The sequence below is a fragment of the Phyllobates terribilis genome, unplaced genomic scaffold, assembly GCF_046119375.1.
Source record: "Phyllobates terribilis strain yellow unplaced genomic scaffold, ASM4611937v1 Scaffold_3__8_contigs__length_932513732, whole genome shotgun sequence".
Lineage (NCBI taxonomy): Eukaryota > Metazoa > Chordata > Amphibia > Anura > Dendrobatidae > Phyllobates > Phyllobates terribilis.
Window position 1 is genome coordinate 71,367,289 of NW_027362763.1, and position 16,184 is coordinate 71,383,472.

The following is a 16,184-nucleotide window of genomic DNA, read 5'->3' on the forward strand; positions in this document are numbered from 1 at the left end:
CCCAATGAATTTCGGGCTTAGGGCCAGCTGATAATACCAAGCTGGCCCTAACCCCTTTATTACCCAGTGAACCACTGCACCAGGGCCCTGGATGAGTTGGGTACAGTGCCAGAAGATGGCGATTCTATGAACGCGCCATTTTCTGGTGTGGCTGCGGACTGCAATTTGCAGCGGGGGGGGGGGTCCCAGAAAGCTTGGGCTTCCTTGCGTTGTGGATTCCAGCCCCCAGCTGCCTAGTTGTACCTGGCTGGACACAAAAATAGGGCGAAGCCCCACATATTTTTTTTTTAAACTATTTCAAGAAATTCATGAAATAATTAAAAAAAGGGCTTCCCTGTATTTTTGTTTCCAACCAGGTACAAATAGGCATCTGGGGGTTGGGGGCAGCCCGTTGCTTCCTGCTGTACCTGGCTAGACACTAAAATAGGGCGAAGCCCCACGTATTTTTTTTTGTTTAATTAATTCATGAAATTCATGAAATAAATAAAAAAAGAAGGGCTTCCCTAAATTGTTGTGTCCGGCCAGGTACAAATAGGCAGCTGGTAGTTGGGGACAGTCCGTTCCTGCCTGCTGTACCTGGATGGACACAAAAATAGGGCGAAGCCCCACGTCACTTTTTTTTTAATTATTTCATGAATTTTATGAAATGCTTAAAAAAAATTGACTTGGATGGCAGCTTTCTGTTGCGAGCCAGCCTGTCATCTCGATGTAGCAGAGCTGGAGCCGTCCTGGGAACCATGGAAAGGTAAGGATGATGTTGGTTTATTATTTTACTTTTATTGCAGAAGACATTGGCTTCAGCTGGAATGGGCGTGACTGTAAGTATGGTTTAATTTAGAACAATAAAGAATTGTGTGTTTATTTCAATTAAAGGACTTTATTCTGGGTGTTTGTGGGTTTTTTTAACTTTCACTATGGGGTTAGTAATGGGGGTGTCTCATGGACACCTCTCCATTACTAACCTGGGCTTGATGTCAGCTGGCATTATAAGCTGACATCAACCCCAGCCCTATTACCCCACTGCCACCGCTGCAGGGCAGTGGGAAGAGGAAGGCTAAGTGCCAGAATTTGCGCATCCCATGGATGCGCCATTTCTGGGGTGGCTGATGGCTGATGTTTTTAGCCTGGGAGGGGGCCAATATTCATGGCACCCTTCCTGGGCTATTAATATCAGCCCCCAGTTGTCTGCCTAGCCTTTGCTAGCTATTAAAAAAGGGGGGACCGCACATCATTTTTTTGGGCGGTCCCCCATTTTTATAGCTATTAAAGGCTACGCATTCAGCTGGGGGCTGATATTAGTAGCCTTCCCAGGCTTGAAACATCTGCCCCAGCCGTCTGCTTAACCTCTGCTAAAGACTAAAATTACGGGGAACCCCACGCCAATTTTTTTTTTAATAAATCCTTTATTTTAACACTAAATGACAAGTACAGTAATCAACACTATCACAGTACTTATTTTATATACGTGACTGACATGTTTCTATCTATCTAATCTATGTGTGATGCTCTATTCTTTCTGTTCTAAATTGTCGGGTGCCGATGCTGAATTGCCGGCTTTTCATGTTTCACTGTGAGCACTGTTCCCATCGATTTGAGCAATCACTGTAATGCTACAACCACCATGGCTGTGACATTACAGTGAGTGGCAGACAATCCCTGCTTGATGTGAAATAATCCAGTTACGCTTTTGGTGCACGAACAGTTATCGAACATAACCTTGAGCAGCCGAATTTTTTGGAAATTGGTCGCGTTCGTCGAACGACTCGAACACCGCTCAAAACAGCTCGAATTTGAGATTGGCGAACAGTTCTAGTCGAACACCGCTCATCTCTAATTAAGCGGTGAGTATATATCTCTAGTTATTCTTGTCATACATGGATCTGAGTTAAGAACATTATTTTATAATGAAGCACATTAGGTTAAATGCTTAATAATCAAAATATTGTCTACGGATATATAGTCATAGCATTTCCAACAGCATCCCTTTATTAGGGACTTTTTGATTAGCGAGAAATTTATCAAACAATTTGCTGCTTTTTTCAAAGTGTATGTTTTTAGTTTTTTTCTTATTTTTATGTGTCTTTTCCAGTTTTTTTAGATTCATCATATGCAACTTTTTTAACAAGTCGAAAAATTTGATGCAATACTACTCCAGTCCCCTCGGAGTGATTCTAAGTATGACAGTATTCTTGGCACATTTTGGTGACATTTGGCAAAACCTAGGACTTTTGTGGCTAATGAGTGGCAAAATCAGTTAAAGACAGTAAAAAACACAAATTTCATTGATAAATTTGGCGCAATAAACGTCAGGCGAACACTACTAGTCAGAAATAAAAAATAAATTAAAAATAAATGAAAAAACAAACAAACCCACAAATGATGAATCAGGTCCAAAGACATTTATTACGGTCATATTATGACACAGTGTATATTTGCTTTAAAAGCGAGGCAGTGCGCAAATCATGTGGGGTTTTGGTGCATTTGTTATTGAAAGAACAGGGGTCATATCCACATCAGTGACCCCTGAGGGGAAGTGGAAGGTGAATCTCTGCAGAAGGCTTGTAAAAAAGATGAAGAGCTCCATTCTTGCCAGCGTCTCGCCAGCACAGGCTCTCCGACCTGAAATGAAAGTGTTTTTTTATTGATTTATTTTATTTTATTAATTCTTCATTTATTTCAAATAATGTATCCCCCAAAAGGTCATAAAAGACCTGTAGGGGAAATTGTAACCTTTAAATATTGTTTTTTTATCTACTATTCTCTGTAACTGGGGCTTGTATATTAGCCCTAGTTACAGTGGAAATTCAGCCTCATGGGTACATAGCTGGGTTTCTGGGTCTTCTAAGAACAATAAACTCCTCTTCTCACCTTAAACTAAGCCATCACAAGACCACTCGATCTGAAGGTGGAAGCTGTGTTAGCAATTTTTATAATGTGTACACAAAAATTATTCAGTGCTATATATACAGCATCATTTCGTAAAGCAGAGATGACAATAAACCATCTGTGTCTTCTCTGGCGGTGTCTATCAGCTGTCTCCCTGCTTCCACACCTACTCTTATATGGCTGCTCAACCAGCAGTGATACATTAAAATGTCACTTGCAGAGTAGAACGCTGACATTTGGGTGGTCCAGAAGTGGTTAAAAAATGTCATCAATATCTGATTGTTGGCGGTACAACATCCAGTACCTCCACTGATCAACTGATAGCATGGTTGCTGAAAGTGAATAGCATATGAAACACTACAGCTCTATGTGCTGTATAGTGGGTGGCCATTCTTGGGTACTAAAGTTCAAATCACATTCCCTTTAAAATTAGATGAGTTGTAATACAAAAGAATGGCAGTTATAGAGTATGCATAGCACTGGTCTTTGGACTCCATTATGAATCTCTGTTGGCTTTGGCACTAAGTGAGATCTGAGTGTTAGATGTGAAGGATGTCAGAACCTTTTCAACCGATGACACCGTAAATTTGCTAGCACTGTTAGAAGAAATTCAGACAGTTGGAATATTTACCTTGTGCCATGTGTTTTTAATGAAGTTTGTACTAGTTATAACTAGAAGTGAACAGTTTGACTTTGAGTCAAGTTTCTTGAAATTCCAAGGTCATAGCAAATTTGAATTCTGAGGATCAGACAAAAAAAGAAGGCCCAGCGCCATTTCACACACTCCTGAAGACTGAGAGAGTAGGCTACTGGCATCATGCATGGTCTGGTGGGCTTCCCCATAATGCTCTGCAGCTAATCCATCACATGGTCTAGTGCAGCCAATCAGGGAGGGCAATTACAGCCAGTATAAAAGTGGGACGGCTTAGGAGCGCTATAATTTTATGCTTGTCCAGTGTAGGGATAGGCGATCAGAGCGCACTGCAAATTCCAACTAGGGATAGTAAAAGGCCTAATCTGATTTTAGTGTTCTACTTTCAGCGCTCAAGCAGATTGGAAATGGCAGTGGTAATCTGAGTCTGTAAATATTAATCCAAAGATTTCAGTAATATATGGAGAAGTGCTGAACCTGCATAGTCAGCGTGACTGTGATTGATTGATCTGATATATACTGAAGCACAAGCTCCTTAAGAACAGACTTTTTTTATTCTTATTCCTGTGAGAAATCTCTCTCTTTCTCTCACTTTCTTTAAAATTCAGAAGCTGTTCAGTATTGCGATTAGCAGCAAATGTATTTGCAGTGAATCATATTTTGGGGAGATTTTCGGCAAAACTCGCGAATTCTAATTTCAAACAATCCATCTACCTCTAGTTGTCATCCATTATCTGCAAATTCATTATTCTCCATTTAGTGTAGGATTTTTATAATCTGTATGTAGTCATGATGCTATCATAAATGAGGGCCTTGCAACCTAAGGGGCAAGAAAAAACCCAGTGATGCTCCAACGTTCTCTCTTTTTAGTAAACTGTCACCTTAGTGGTCATAATTGTACAATCATCTGCAATTTTTATTGCATTCATAATATACTAACCTGCAGAAAATGGCATGAAGGCTTCTTTCTTTATAAAATTTCCTTTAGAGTCAAGAAAATGCTCTGGATAAAACTCATCAGCCTTCTCGAACTGTGTCATGTCTTTCAATACCGAAGTCAATAATGGGATTATGTAGGTTCCCTGGGGTGAAAAATTATAATTTATCACATCAGATATTACAATGGGCTCAGACAATGAGCAAAGATTTATTTTTAAGAAAAAAGTAACGTTGTGATACGGTTCATGGCTGAACCTACTTTCACAGTGTCACTTAATATAAGGAACAGCCGTGTGTCCTCTAACATTTTCTTGTTGTAGTGGTTTTTGTGAGAGAGGCAGCAGCCAGTCACTGTGTATACTGTATGTATGTTGATTTATATAAAAATAAATGAAGGAAGGACTATGACATTTATTTTCAGATATACAGTTTGTAGCTTTATCAATGATTCAGATTTGTCTCTAGTGAGAGTGCCCTTCCCTTTAATATAGGCTGGATATGAGGTCTGTGTGTATCCAGAGTGTTGCCATCTTCATTAGTTTATATACCAGCACAGATTATGTCCTGCACTTATTTTCTCTTCATGTGATTCTCTCCTGTTTTCTTTGCCCTCCCTGAGACTATACAGGCTTTCTTCCCTGTTGAAATCTGTGTCCAATCCTTGTGGTTTCCTTGAAGAATTATGGAATACAACATTATTATATCACAATAAAATGTACATGACAAAACCAGCCTTATCAGCATAGAGCCTCATGTACACAGAATAGCTTATATGTTGTCAGGAAGAGAGTATTCAGATGCCCATATAATAGTGCTATATGTTGGCCAAGTAACACAGCTATACAGTTGCTTAAATTTCAATTTTATATAATGCTATCACCAGCACACAAAGTCTAATATGTAATATCTAGTGCCTCAGCAGTAGCGTAACACAATCTTCAAATAATACCAAAACATAGTTCTCAATTAAAATCTTGACGTGCAGCACAACATCTATAAAATATGTGTCGGGATTTGAATGGCAACTATAGATAAGGACAGGAGTTTTTATCCCAAAGTGGTGAAATATATTTCAGAAGTTTTGGTTGTTTTGTAAATACATGTGAAAGTGAAGAGTGAGTACTGCTATACAGTTAATGCATATAACACTATTATATCTTAGATATAAATCAGTATCACTATACCATACACAAAAATAATACTGCTACACTGTTCACAGATAACTGCATAAATAGTATTGCTATAGACATAAATAGAACTTATATATTGAAAGCATTGATTGTACTGCTCCACCAAATTGTACCATGACTTAAAGCCAAGTAAAAGAAGGTGGCTTCAGTATCCAGGGGCAAGCTTAGGAAGCTAGCAGTCCATCGAGGTACAAGGCCAGGAGACCCGAGGCTCCCAACCTGGCCTCTCCGAGAGTTTGCATGGGGCAAGGTGACTGGTGGGTCCCTCCTGGGAACTCCAAATATCTCCATGGGTTCTAGGCGACCAGTGGGTCCCTCCGAGCAACCCCAAAACAACATATCCATGGGGCCAGGTGACTTCTTCGTCCTCTCCTGGACTCCCCAAAATGTATCCATGTCTCTCTGATGGTTAATGGAGCAGATCTGAATCGTTACAGTCAGGGCCGGTACCCTTAGGCTTGAATCATAAAAAATTCAAAACTGTGTCTCTTTGGATACCATGCAATCCATCTGCTGTCCTCTAGGATGTCTCTCATTCTCCTTGTAAAAGTCTTTCTGAATCTCTGTCCCAAGACTGTCTCTGCTTGATTCTGTCTCAAGATTGACTTCTACAGAAGAACATCTCCTTTTTAAATACACATCCACAGGTCAAGGGTTTTTTGGAGGGCAGCCTCACATGGCTCAGCAATCATTGTTTTAGAAAATTAATTTACATAGTTGGTATTACAGGGGCAATTGACTTTGTACAATTTGTCATTAGCATAGTAAACATGATTGTTTCCAAACAAATAGAATTCAGCATTCAGGGTTATACAAATATACAAATACTTGTCCGTTCACAGCCACAGAGGTACACATATATTTACAAGTCACTTTAAACACAATAGTATACTTCTCTTGGCTTAACTAATCTAATAGTCTGGCTTGTTAAGATTTTACTCTGTATCGCCACAACAGGTCTGTAACTTGTCATCTGAGTGCAGTCCGATGATTCCCACGCACTTATTGACATGCATGGATGATCTGAATGTTGGATCAAACTCAGACAAGCTACAATTTATTCTTCGAACTAGCTAAGAAATACACTGGCCTGAGTGTGATTTGATGTTTTGCTCGGATCGCATTCGGACCAAAAATATGACCATGTGCATGAGCCATAATACTGACATGATTAAAACCACAGTAAAATACCCACACTGTTACTTACTTTTGGAATAAAATATCCTTTAAAAGTCACATCTTTGGTTGTTTCATGGCCCACATTAAGAGGGACAATGTCAGAGAACCTCTGTATTTCATGTACTACTGCATTGGTAAAGGGCATTTGCCCTCGGTGGCTGTACATGGGCTGCGCAGATCCCATGACTCTTGAAATCTCCTCCTGGACCTTCTCTAATTAGTAAAAGAATAATTCAGTGATAAATCATGTGTTACCGAAGACTTTATTGGTGTTAAAATATAGAAACACTCTGTAGATCCAAACAATTACACTGTGTTCCAAATTATTATGCAAATAATATTTTCTCAGATTTTCCCAAATTACCTATATGAGTTGCAGTCATTGTAATTTTCCAGTCAAATAACTATTAGAGTACAATTGAAAGGTTTTTGTACAAACTGCCTATGATAACAGTATATTTTTAAAAAAATAAAAAACTCAAACTGCTCTCAAAATGCATGTTCCAAATTATTATGCACAGCAGAGTTTTCAACCTTTTCATTTTAATAAAGAACAAAAAAATGGTCATTTTTGAAATTATAAGCATTAGCAGGTTATTACAAACTGAAATCAAACAGTTTTCAACTCAAAACTTTATTCTAGGTGATGTTACATTTGCACATAGGACCTCTTGTTCGAAAGGAGCTTCTGAACTCTCTCGTCCATTGAATTTGTCAGGTTTTGGATGGTTTCTGCTTCCAATTGTTTTGCATGAGGACAGAATACCCTCCCAGAGCTGTTGCTAAGATGTGAACTGCCTCCCGCCATCATAGACACTCCTTTTGATGATGCTCTAGAGGTTCTCAATGGGGTTGAGGTCAGGGGAGCATGAGTGCCACACCATAAGTTTGTCCCCTTTTATGCCCATAGCAGCCAGAGATGCAGATGTGTTATGTGCAGCATGAGACGGGGCATTATCATGCATGAAATGATCTCGATGGTCCAGATGGATGGAGTGGAGGATGGCTGGTTGATGGACACCCCATGCAAACACGGCTACGGCGCTAACAAGGAGGAGGTGGAGTAATGTTTTGGGCTGGAATCATGGGGAGAGAGATTGTCAGCCCTTTTAGGATCCCTGAAGGGGTAAAGATGAACTCCATAATGTATGTTGAGTTCCTCAAACAGCACTTCTTCCATGGTTCATGAAGAAGAACCGTGCATTACGCAGCAAGATCATTTTCATGCATGATAATGCCCTGTCTCATGCTGCACATAACACATCTGCATCTCTGGCTGCTATGGGCATAAAAGGGGACAAATTTATGGTGTGGCACCCATGCTCCCCTGACCTCAACCCCATTGAGAACCTCTGGAGCATCATCAAAAGGAGTGTCTATGATGGCGGGAGGCAGTTCACAACTAAGCAACAGCTCTGGGAGGGTATTCTGTCCTCATGCAAAACAATTGAAGCAGAAACCATCCAAAACCTGACAAATTCAATGGACGAGAGAGTTCAGAAGCTCCTTTCGAACCAGGGGTCCTATGTGCAAATGTAACATCACCTAGAATAAAGTTGTGAGTTGTTTGATTTCAGTTTGTAATAACCTGCTAATGCTTAGAATTTCAAAAATGACAATTTTTTTGTTCTTTATTAAAATGAAAAGGTTGAATCTTTGCTGTGCATAATAATTTGAAACATGCATTTTGAGTGCAGTTTGAGTTTTTTATTTTTTTAAAAATATACTGTTATCATAGGCAGTTTGTACAAAAAACTTTCAATTGTACTCTAATAGTTATTTGACTGGAAAATTACAATGACTGCAATTCATATAGGTAATTTGGGAAAATCTGAGAAAATATTATTTGCATAATAATTTGGAACACAGTGTACAGTCATGGCCAAAAGTATTGAGAATGACACCAAAATTATATTTTCACATGATCTGCTGGCCTCTGGTTTTTATTAGTGTTTGTCTGATGTTTATATCACATACAGAAATATAATTGAAATCATATTATGAGTACCAATAGGTTATATTGACAGTTAGAATGAGTTAATGCAACAAGTCAATATTTGCAGTGTTGCCCCTTCTTCTTCAAGACCTCTGTAATTCTCCCTGGCATGCTCTCAATCAACTTTTGGACCAAATCCTGACTGATAGCAGTCCATTCTTGCATAATTAATGCTTGCATTTTGCCAGAATTTGTTGGTTTTTGTTTGTCCACCCGTCTCTTGATGATTGACCACAAGTTCTCAATGGGATTAAGATCTGGGGAGTTTCCAGGCCATGGACCCAAAATCTCTATATTTTGTTCCATGAGCCATTTAGTTATCACCTTTGCTTTATGGCAAGGTGCTCCATCATGCTGGAAAAGGCATTGTTGGGCGCCAAACTGCTCTTGGACGGTTGGGAGAAGTTGCTCTTGGAGGACATTCTGGTACCATTCTTTATTCATGGCTGTGTTTTTAGGCAAGACTGTGAGTGAGCCGATTCCCTTGGCTGAGAAGCAACCCCACACATGAATGGTTTCAGGATGCTTTACAGTTGGCATGAGACAAGACTGGTGGTAGCGCTCACCTCTTCTTCTTCTCCGAATAAGCTCTTTTCCAGATGTCCCAAACAGTCGAAAAGGGGATTCATCAGAGAAAATGACTTTGCCCCAGTCCTCAGCAGTCCACTCCCTGTACCTTTTGCAGAATATCAGTCGGTCCCTGATGTTTTTTCTGGAGAGGAGTGGCTTCTTTGCTGCCCTCCTTGAAACCAGCCCTTGCTCAAAGAGTCTCCGCCTCACAGTGCGTGCAGAAGCACTCACACCAGCCTGCTGCCATTCCTGAGCAAGCTCGGCACTGCTGGTAGTCCGATCCCGCAGCTGAAACAGTTTTAAGATACGGTCCTGGCGCTTGCTGGTCTTTCTTGGGCGCACTGGAGCCTTTTTGACAACAATGGAAGCTCTCTCCTTGAAGTTCTTGATGATGCGATAGATTGTTGACTGAGGTGAAATCTTTGTAGCTGCGATACTCTTTCCTGTTAGGCCATTTTTGTGCAGTGCAATGATGGCTGCACGTGTTTCTTTAGAGATAACCATGGTTAACTGAAGAGAAACAATGATACCAAGAACCAGCCTCCTTTTAAAATGTCCAGTGATGTCATTCTTACTTAATCATGACTGATTGATCGCCAGCCCTGTCCTCATCAACACCCACACCTGTGTTAATGGATCAATCACTAAAACGATGTTAGCTGCTCCTTTTAAGGCAGGACTGCAATGATGTTGAAATGTGTTTTGGGGGTTAAAGTTCATTTTCTGGGCAAATATTGACTTTGCAAGTACAGTAATTGCTGTTAAGCTGATCACTCTTTGACATTCAGGAGTATATGCAAATTGCCATTACAAAAAATGAAGCAGTAAACTTTGGAAAAATTACTATTTGTCTCATTCTCAATACTTTTGGCCATGACTGTAATGTTCACATCCTAACAGGTATGAATAGTAGTATTTATGTATGTTTTGATGTCTATAGTCATTTGGATCCATGCTTTGTAAATTATCCTAATTCGTGTGGCAAGACTTGTTAAAGGGTCGATATTGACTTTTAGAATTGCTACGTCCATTAGGTGGTGGTAAAGTTCAAGTCATCTTTAGTTATGAAGGAGATATTTGCATATTTAAATTTTCTGAAGAACGTTCCATGGCCTATAAGTCTCCTTACACTGGCTTGAAACTCTCCACATGGGGAATCATTCCCCTTTAAACCACTTGTCAGAAGCCGTTCACTTAGCCAAGTCAGACCTCCTGCTTTGTACTGATGAGAAGCAAACACCACAAAACATGTAATTACAAATAGAGTTTTATGATTTGGCTTCTTATCCTACATCATGTGGCAAGGCTCATAGGGTAGTTATTCGCTTTCAGGATTGCTACATTCAGTTGGTGGTGTAGAGTTTAAGAGTAGAGTTTAAGTTCTCTTCCTCTTTGAAGAGTCTATTTGCATAGGAAATAATGGGATCACTGGAGAAAAGAGAAGGGAATGTTGTCATAGGGACACAGAAGCAGGGGGCTGTAGATTTTTGAAGCTATAACCAATTGTTTGAGCAGGCATTTTTTATGCATATACTGTGGGTATGGAAATTATCCAGACCCCTTTAAATTTTTCACTCTTTGTTTCATTGCAGGCATTTGGTAAATTCTAAAAAGTACATTTTTTCTCATTAAATTACACTCTGCACCCCATCTTGACTAAAAAAAACAGAAATGTAGATATTTTTGGAAATTTGTTAAAAAAGAAAAATTGAAATATCACATGGTCATAAGTAATCAGACCCTTTGCTCAGACACTCATATTTAAGTCACATGCTGTCCATTTCCTTGTGATCCTCCTTGAGATGGTTCTACTCCTTCATTGGAGTCCAGCTGTGTTTAATTAAACTGATAGGACTTGATTTGGAAAGGCACACACCTGTCTATATAAGACCTCACAGCTCACAGTGCATGTCAGACCAAATGAGAATCATGAGCTCAAAAGGAACTGCGCAAGGAGCTCAGAGACGGAATTGTGGCAAGGCACAGATCTGAACAAGGTTACAAAATAATTTCTGCATTACTCAAGGTTCCTAAGAGCACAGTGGCCTCCATAAACTTTAAATGGAAGAAGTTTGGGACCACCAGAAGTCTTCCTAGACATGGCCATCCAGTCAAATCAATCGTGGGAGAAGAGCCTTGGTGAGAGAGGTGAAGAAGAACCCCAATATCACTGTGGCTGAGCTCCAGAGATGCAGTAGGGAGATGGGAGAAAGTTCCACAAAGTCAACTATCACTGCTGCCCACCACCAGTCGGGTCTTTATGGCAGAGTGGCCCGACGGAAGCTTCTCCTCAGTGCAAGACATATGAGAGCCCGCATAGAGTTTGCTCAAAACCACATGTAGGACTCCCAGACTATGAGAAATTAGATTCCCTGGTCTGATAATTCAAAGTGGTATGTGTGGAGAAAACCAGGCATTGCTCATCACCTGCCCAATACAATCCCAACAGTGAAATATGGTGGTGGCAGCATCATGCTATGGGGGTGTTTTTCAGCTGCAGGGACAGGACGACTGGTTTCAGTTGAAGGAAGGAGATATCCTGGATGAAAACCTCTTCCAGAGAGCTCTGGACCTCAGACTTGGCCAAAGATTCACCTTCCGACAAGACAATGACCCTAAGCACAAAGCTAAAATAATAAGGGAGTGGCTTCAGAACAACACTGTGACCATTCTTGACTGGCCGAGCCAGAGCCCTGACCTAAAACCAATTGAGCATCTCTGGAGAGACCTGAAAATGGTTGTCCACCAACTTTCACCATCCAACCTGATGGAACTGGAGAGGATCTGCAAGGAAGAATGGCAGATGATCCCAAAATCCAGGTGTGAAAAACTTTTTGCATCATTCCCAAGAAGACTTATGGCTATACTATCTCAAAAGGGTGCTGCTACTCATTACTGAGCAAAGGGTCTGAATACTTACAGTATGACCATGTGATATTTCAGTTTTTCTTTTTTAATAAATTTGCAAAAATTTCTACATTTTTGTTTTTTTTTTCAGTCAAGATGGGGTGCAGAGTGTACTTTACTGAGAAAAAAATGAACTTTTTAGAATTTACCAAAGAGTGAAAAATTTAAAGGGGTCTGAATACTTTCCGCACCCACTGCATGTGGACATTAATGTAGATAGTGATATTACTTGTACCAAAGGCTCAATATCACTAAAGCATAGATAAAGAAATGTTGTGATGTCGATACAGAAGCAAGTTTACTGTTAGTTTTGAACCTGTAACTTTAATCAAATCAGTTTATTTGTGCAATATTTCTATTTTTGGCTAGGTACATTTATACAGATTGTGGTGGTGATTTAGTATCCATGCAATGTCTCTTGGGCCCATAAAACACACAGAAGGAATTGTCATGAGGATACAGAAGTTTAGATATTTCCTGCAGGTATTAGCCATCCCCTAATATAGAGGCTGTGCCCGCATCTAAGCCATCATGTTCCCCAAAAAGATGTATTAGTGTCTAGGAAAATTGCAATTCTTCTGATAATTTGGAACGTGTTCATTTTTTCTGAGAGTCTCATGAATGTCCAGTTGGCCAAAAAGTTGGCAAGTAGAGATGAGCAAATCTTTTAAAATTCGAGTTTGCCAGATTCTCCAGATTTTCCCAGGAAATTCTATTTTACGGCAAATCGATTTGCTGAAATTTGAAATCACTTCAAAGCTTATAATTTCCCTTAACAATGTGTATGGCACTATTCTCTTTTCCTCACACACTAATTGTCTTCACTGCTGTGCTGTCAAACACTTTCTGTACAGTTTATTCAGTGTTTTATGTCGTTATCTCCCTGTCTCTATTGATAAGCTGTGAGCATTGACATCATGTCACTATCCAGGTTCTTCATAAAATGGCTGCGGTATTTTCAGTTTCTGCTTCTATACAGGCCACGATAGACTTATCTGATTGGTTGTGCTAAAAAATTATGGGCAAGTACGCTGGAGATAATGTGATTTTTCTTTAGCTGATGCAATCTTCTGAATTTGCAGGTTCTGAATTCAAGAAAATTTGACATGATTTTGAATCATGTCAAATCAACTAGCTCATCTCTACTTGCAAATATATATACACTACAGGTTTTTGCAACTGTACTTGGGGACACATTCAAAGTTTGCCCAATTTTTCGGACTGACTGACCTTCATTTCTTAAAGTAATGATGGCCATTCGTTTTTCTTTACTAAGCTGCTTTTTTCTTGCCATAATACAAATTCTAACAGTCTATTCAGTAGGACTATCAGCTGTGTATCCACCAGACTTCTGCACAACACAACTGATGGTCCCAACCCCATTTATAAGGCAAGAAATCCCACTTATTAAACCTGACAGGGCACACCTGTGAAGTGAAAACAATTTCCGGTGACTACCTCTTGAAGCTCATCAAGAGAATGCCAAGAGTGTGCAAAGCAGTCATCAAAGCAAAAGGTGGCTACTTTGTAGATCCTAGAATATAAGACATATTTTCAGTTGTTTCACACTTTTTTGTTAACTATATAATTCCACATGTGTTAATTTATAGTTTTGATGCCTTCAGTGTGAATGTCCAATTTTCATAGTCATGAAAATACAGAAAAATCTTTAAATGAGAATGTGTGTCCAAACTTTTTGGTCTGTACTGAATATATATTCTCACATTTTAATCAGACACAAATAGTGACATATGTTGATGTCATCAAAATGAAAACTTATGCCTCCTTTACTTGTACCTTGGAGTTTTGGATATTTTATCATCAGCAGAATTCCCCAGCGGAGTGTGGTAGATGTTGTCTCCATTCCCGCAGCAAACAAGTTTCTTACGAGTTGTGTTAAATTCTCATTGTGGAAATATGATTGTGGGTTTCCTGATTCCTTAAAAACAAATCAGTTCATAAAGTGAGCAATCAGCATCTAGTTTCACTTACAACGTGCCGTATTCTTCAGGGCTAATTCATATGGCCGTATACAGGGTGTATTTTTATGCCAATGTTAAGGTTACAAGTCGTAACTGGACCATAGGTTCTGTAACTCGAACCTCCAACAACGCATATGAATGTTTATGAGGCTGTTAGTAAAGTTTATGAGACAGATGGTCCGGCCAATGCTTGTATCAAAAGATAAGTGATTTTTTTTTTTATTTAAATTTACTGACTGAAGAATTTTCACAAAAAATTGATTTGCGGCCAATAAATTGGCATGACTCTCAGTACCGGAAGGCTTGTAGTTGCTTGAAAAATACAAGTGGGGGAAAGGATAGAAATAGAGAACCCTACTGATCATAAAAGCTTACACTCTATATAAAAAAAAGAGAGGACCCAGATGACAATAAGAGTTTACATTCTACAGAAGAGAGAGAGGATTCTGCTGACCATAAAAGCTTACACTCTACAGACAAGAGGCAGAGGACTGCACTGACCATAAGAACTTAGACTCAACACAAAAGAAAAAGAGGACCCCGCTGATAATAAGAGGCTACATTCTGCAGGAGAAAGAGAGAGACTCCGCTGACTATAAGAGCTTCCACTCTACAGAAAGAGAAAGAAGACCCCATTGACCATAAGAGATTACACTCTACAGGAAAGAGAGAGGACTCTACTGACCATAAGAGTTTACATTTTACAGGAGAAACAGAACCTTGCTGACTATAAGAGCTTACACTCTATAGGAGAGTAAGACTTGCCCAGTGACTCTAGAGATAGAAAATGACTCTTCCATACAAATTGTGCTCCACTGGGAAATGATGACCTGTGATGGTCCTGGTACTGACCACCCCTGCACAAGGTGTGATAATTAGCTAGATGTCAAAGCGGCAGGGCATTATGGAGAGGCCCACGCGCCAACACCAAATTACATGAGCTTGCTCTCTGATGCTTCAGTAATATGGAAAATGGTGTCGGGAAAAGTTTTGTTTTGCAAACCACAAATAGAATCTCAAAATGTTTAAATTTGTATGAAATTGGAAATTTCAGTAAATTTGACTCAAACTCGATCCTCCATGGATCGATCCACTCGTGTCTAATTTGAAGGTGTTTGAAGGTCACCAGAATTAGATACTCGGAAGATATATATCCTATGTATGTCTATATTTGGCCACCCAGTGATTGTAATATGATTTGCAGCCTGTCGTTGACTTTGCTAAAATTTCACAATTATGTATTTGAATTTTAAATGCTGCTGAACTTCTGCGGAAAACATAAATTTTACACTTGACGCCATTAAGAGCATCTAAAAAGTTACAGGACTTTACCTCTTTTTGTTTTACAAGGAATGCATCAATTAGACTTCTTTGATCATTTTCATCCAAGTTCTTCAGATGCTTCACAAATGTTCTTTTAATAAAATCACAGAGCTCCTTCACATTTTTTATAATTGTTTTATGGCTACCAGGGAAAAACGTGATGAACGGGAATATGTTAAAGAGCTGTTGATATATTAGAAAAAAAATTGTGATAAGTAAGATTTCATTTCTTTCTTGCCTTCTTACTGTCCGGAATGGCACACTTGTTCCTTATAAGAAACGATTTATAGAATAGTAGCATTTTTCAAAAAATGTATCATTGGAAGGTTAATTATTATAAAATTATCGTTATTTTTTTAATGTTAAAACGTTGTAATTCAATTTTTCTTTCTTGTATTTATCATTTTTAAGATCTCAACTTCCTTTTTATGCATTTTTTTATAAAATGTTTAAAAAGTTGGAATTACATTTTTGTTTAATTTTTTTTTTTTATATACTTTTTAATATCTCGCATTCCTGTTTGTGAATGAAAACATTTTTGCTTTAATAATGGGGAAATG

At 39.1% G+C, this 16,184-nt stretch overlaps 1 protein-coding gene across 4 annotated transcripts in view; it reads right to left on the minus strand.

Moving 5' to 3' along the window:
* Positions 1–2,382: 2,382 nt before the first annotated feature.
* Positions 2,383–16,184, minus strand: part of LOC141258846 (cytochrome P450 2K6-like) — a 33,210-nt gene continuing 19,408 nt past the window's right edge. For 3 of the 4 annotated variants that reach the window (XM_073674019.1, XM_073674021.1, XM_073674020.1), the window contains exons 5-9: positions 15,634–15,807; positions 14,117–14,258; positions 6,875–7,059; positions 4,479–4,620; positions 2,383–2,619 (exon numbers count right to left, since the gene is read on the minus strand). In XM_073674019.1, coding sequence (XP_073530120.1) covers positions 2,438–2,619; positions 4,479–4,620; positions 6,875–7,059; positions 14,117–14,258; positions 15,634–15,807 — 825 coding nt within the window. In that variant the 3' untranslated portion in view covers positions 2,383–2,437. Of the gene's footprint in view, positions 2,620–4,252; positions 4,359–4,478; positions 4,621–6,874; positions 7,060–14,116; positions 14,259–15,633; positions 15,808–16,184 lie in introns of all 4 variants that reach the window. The other variant, XR_012318341.1, reaches the window with a different exon arrangement.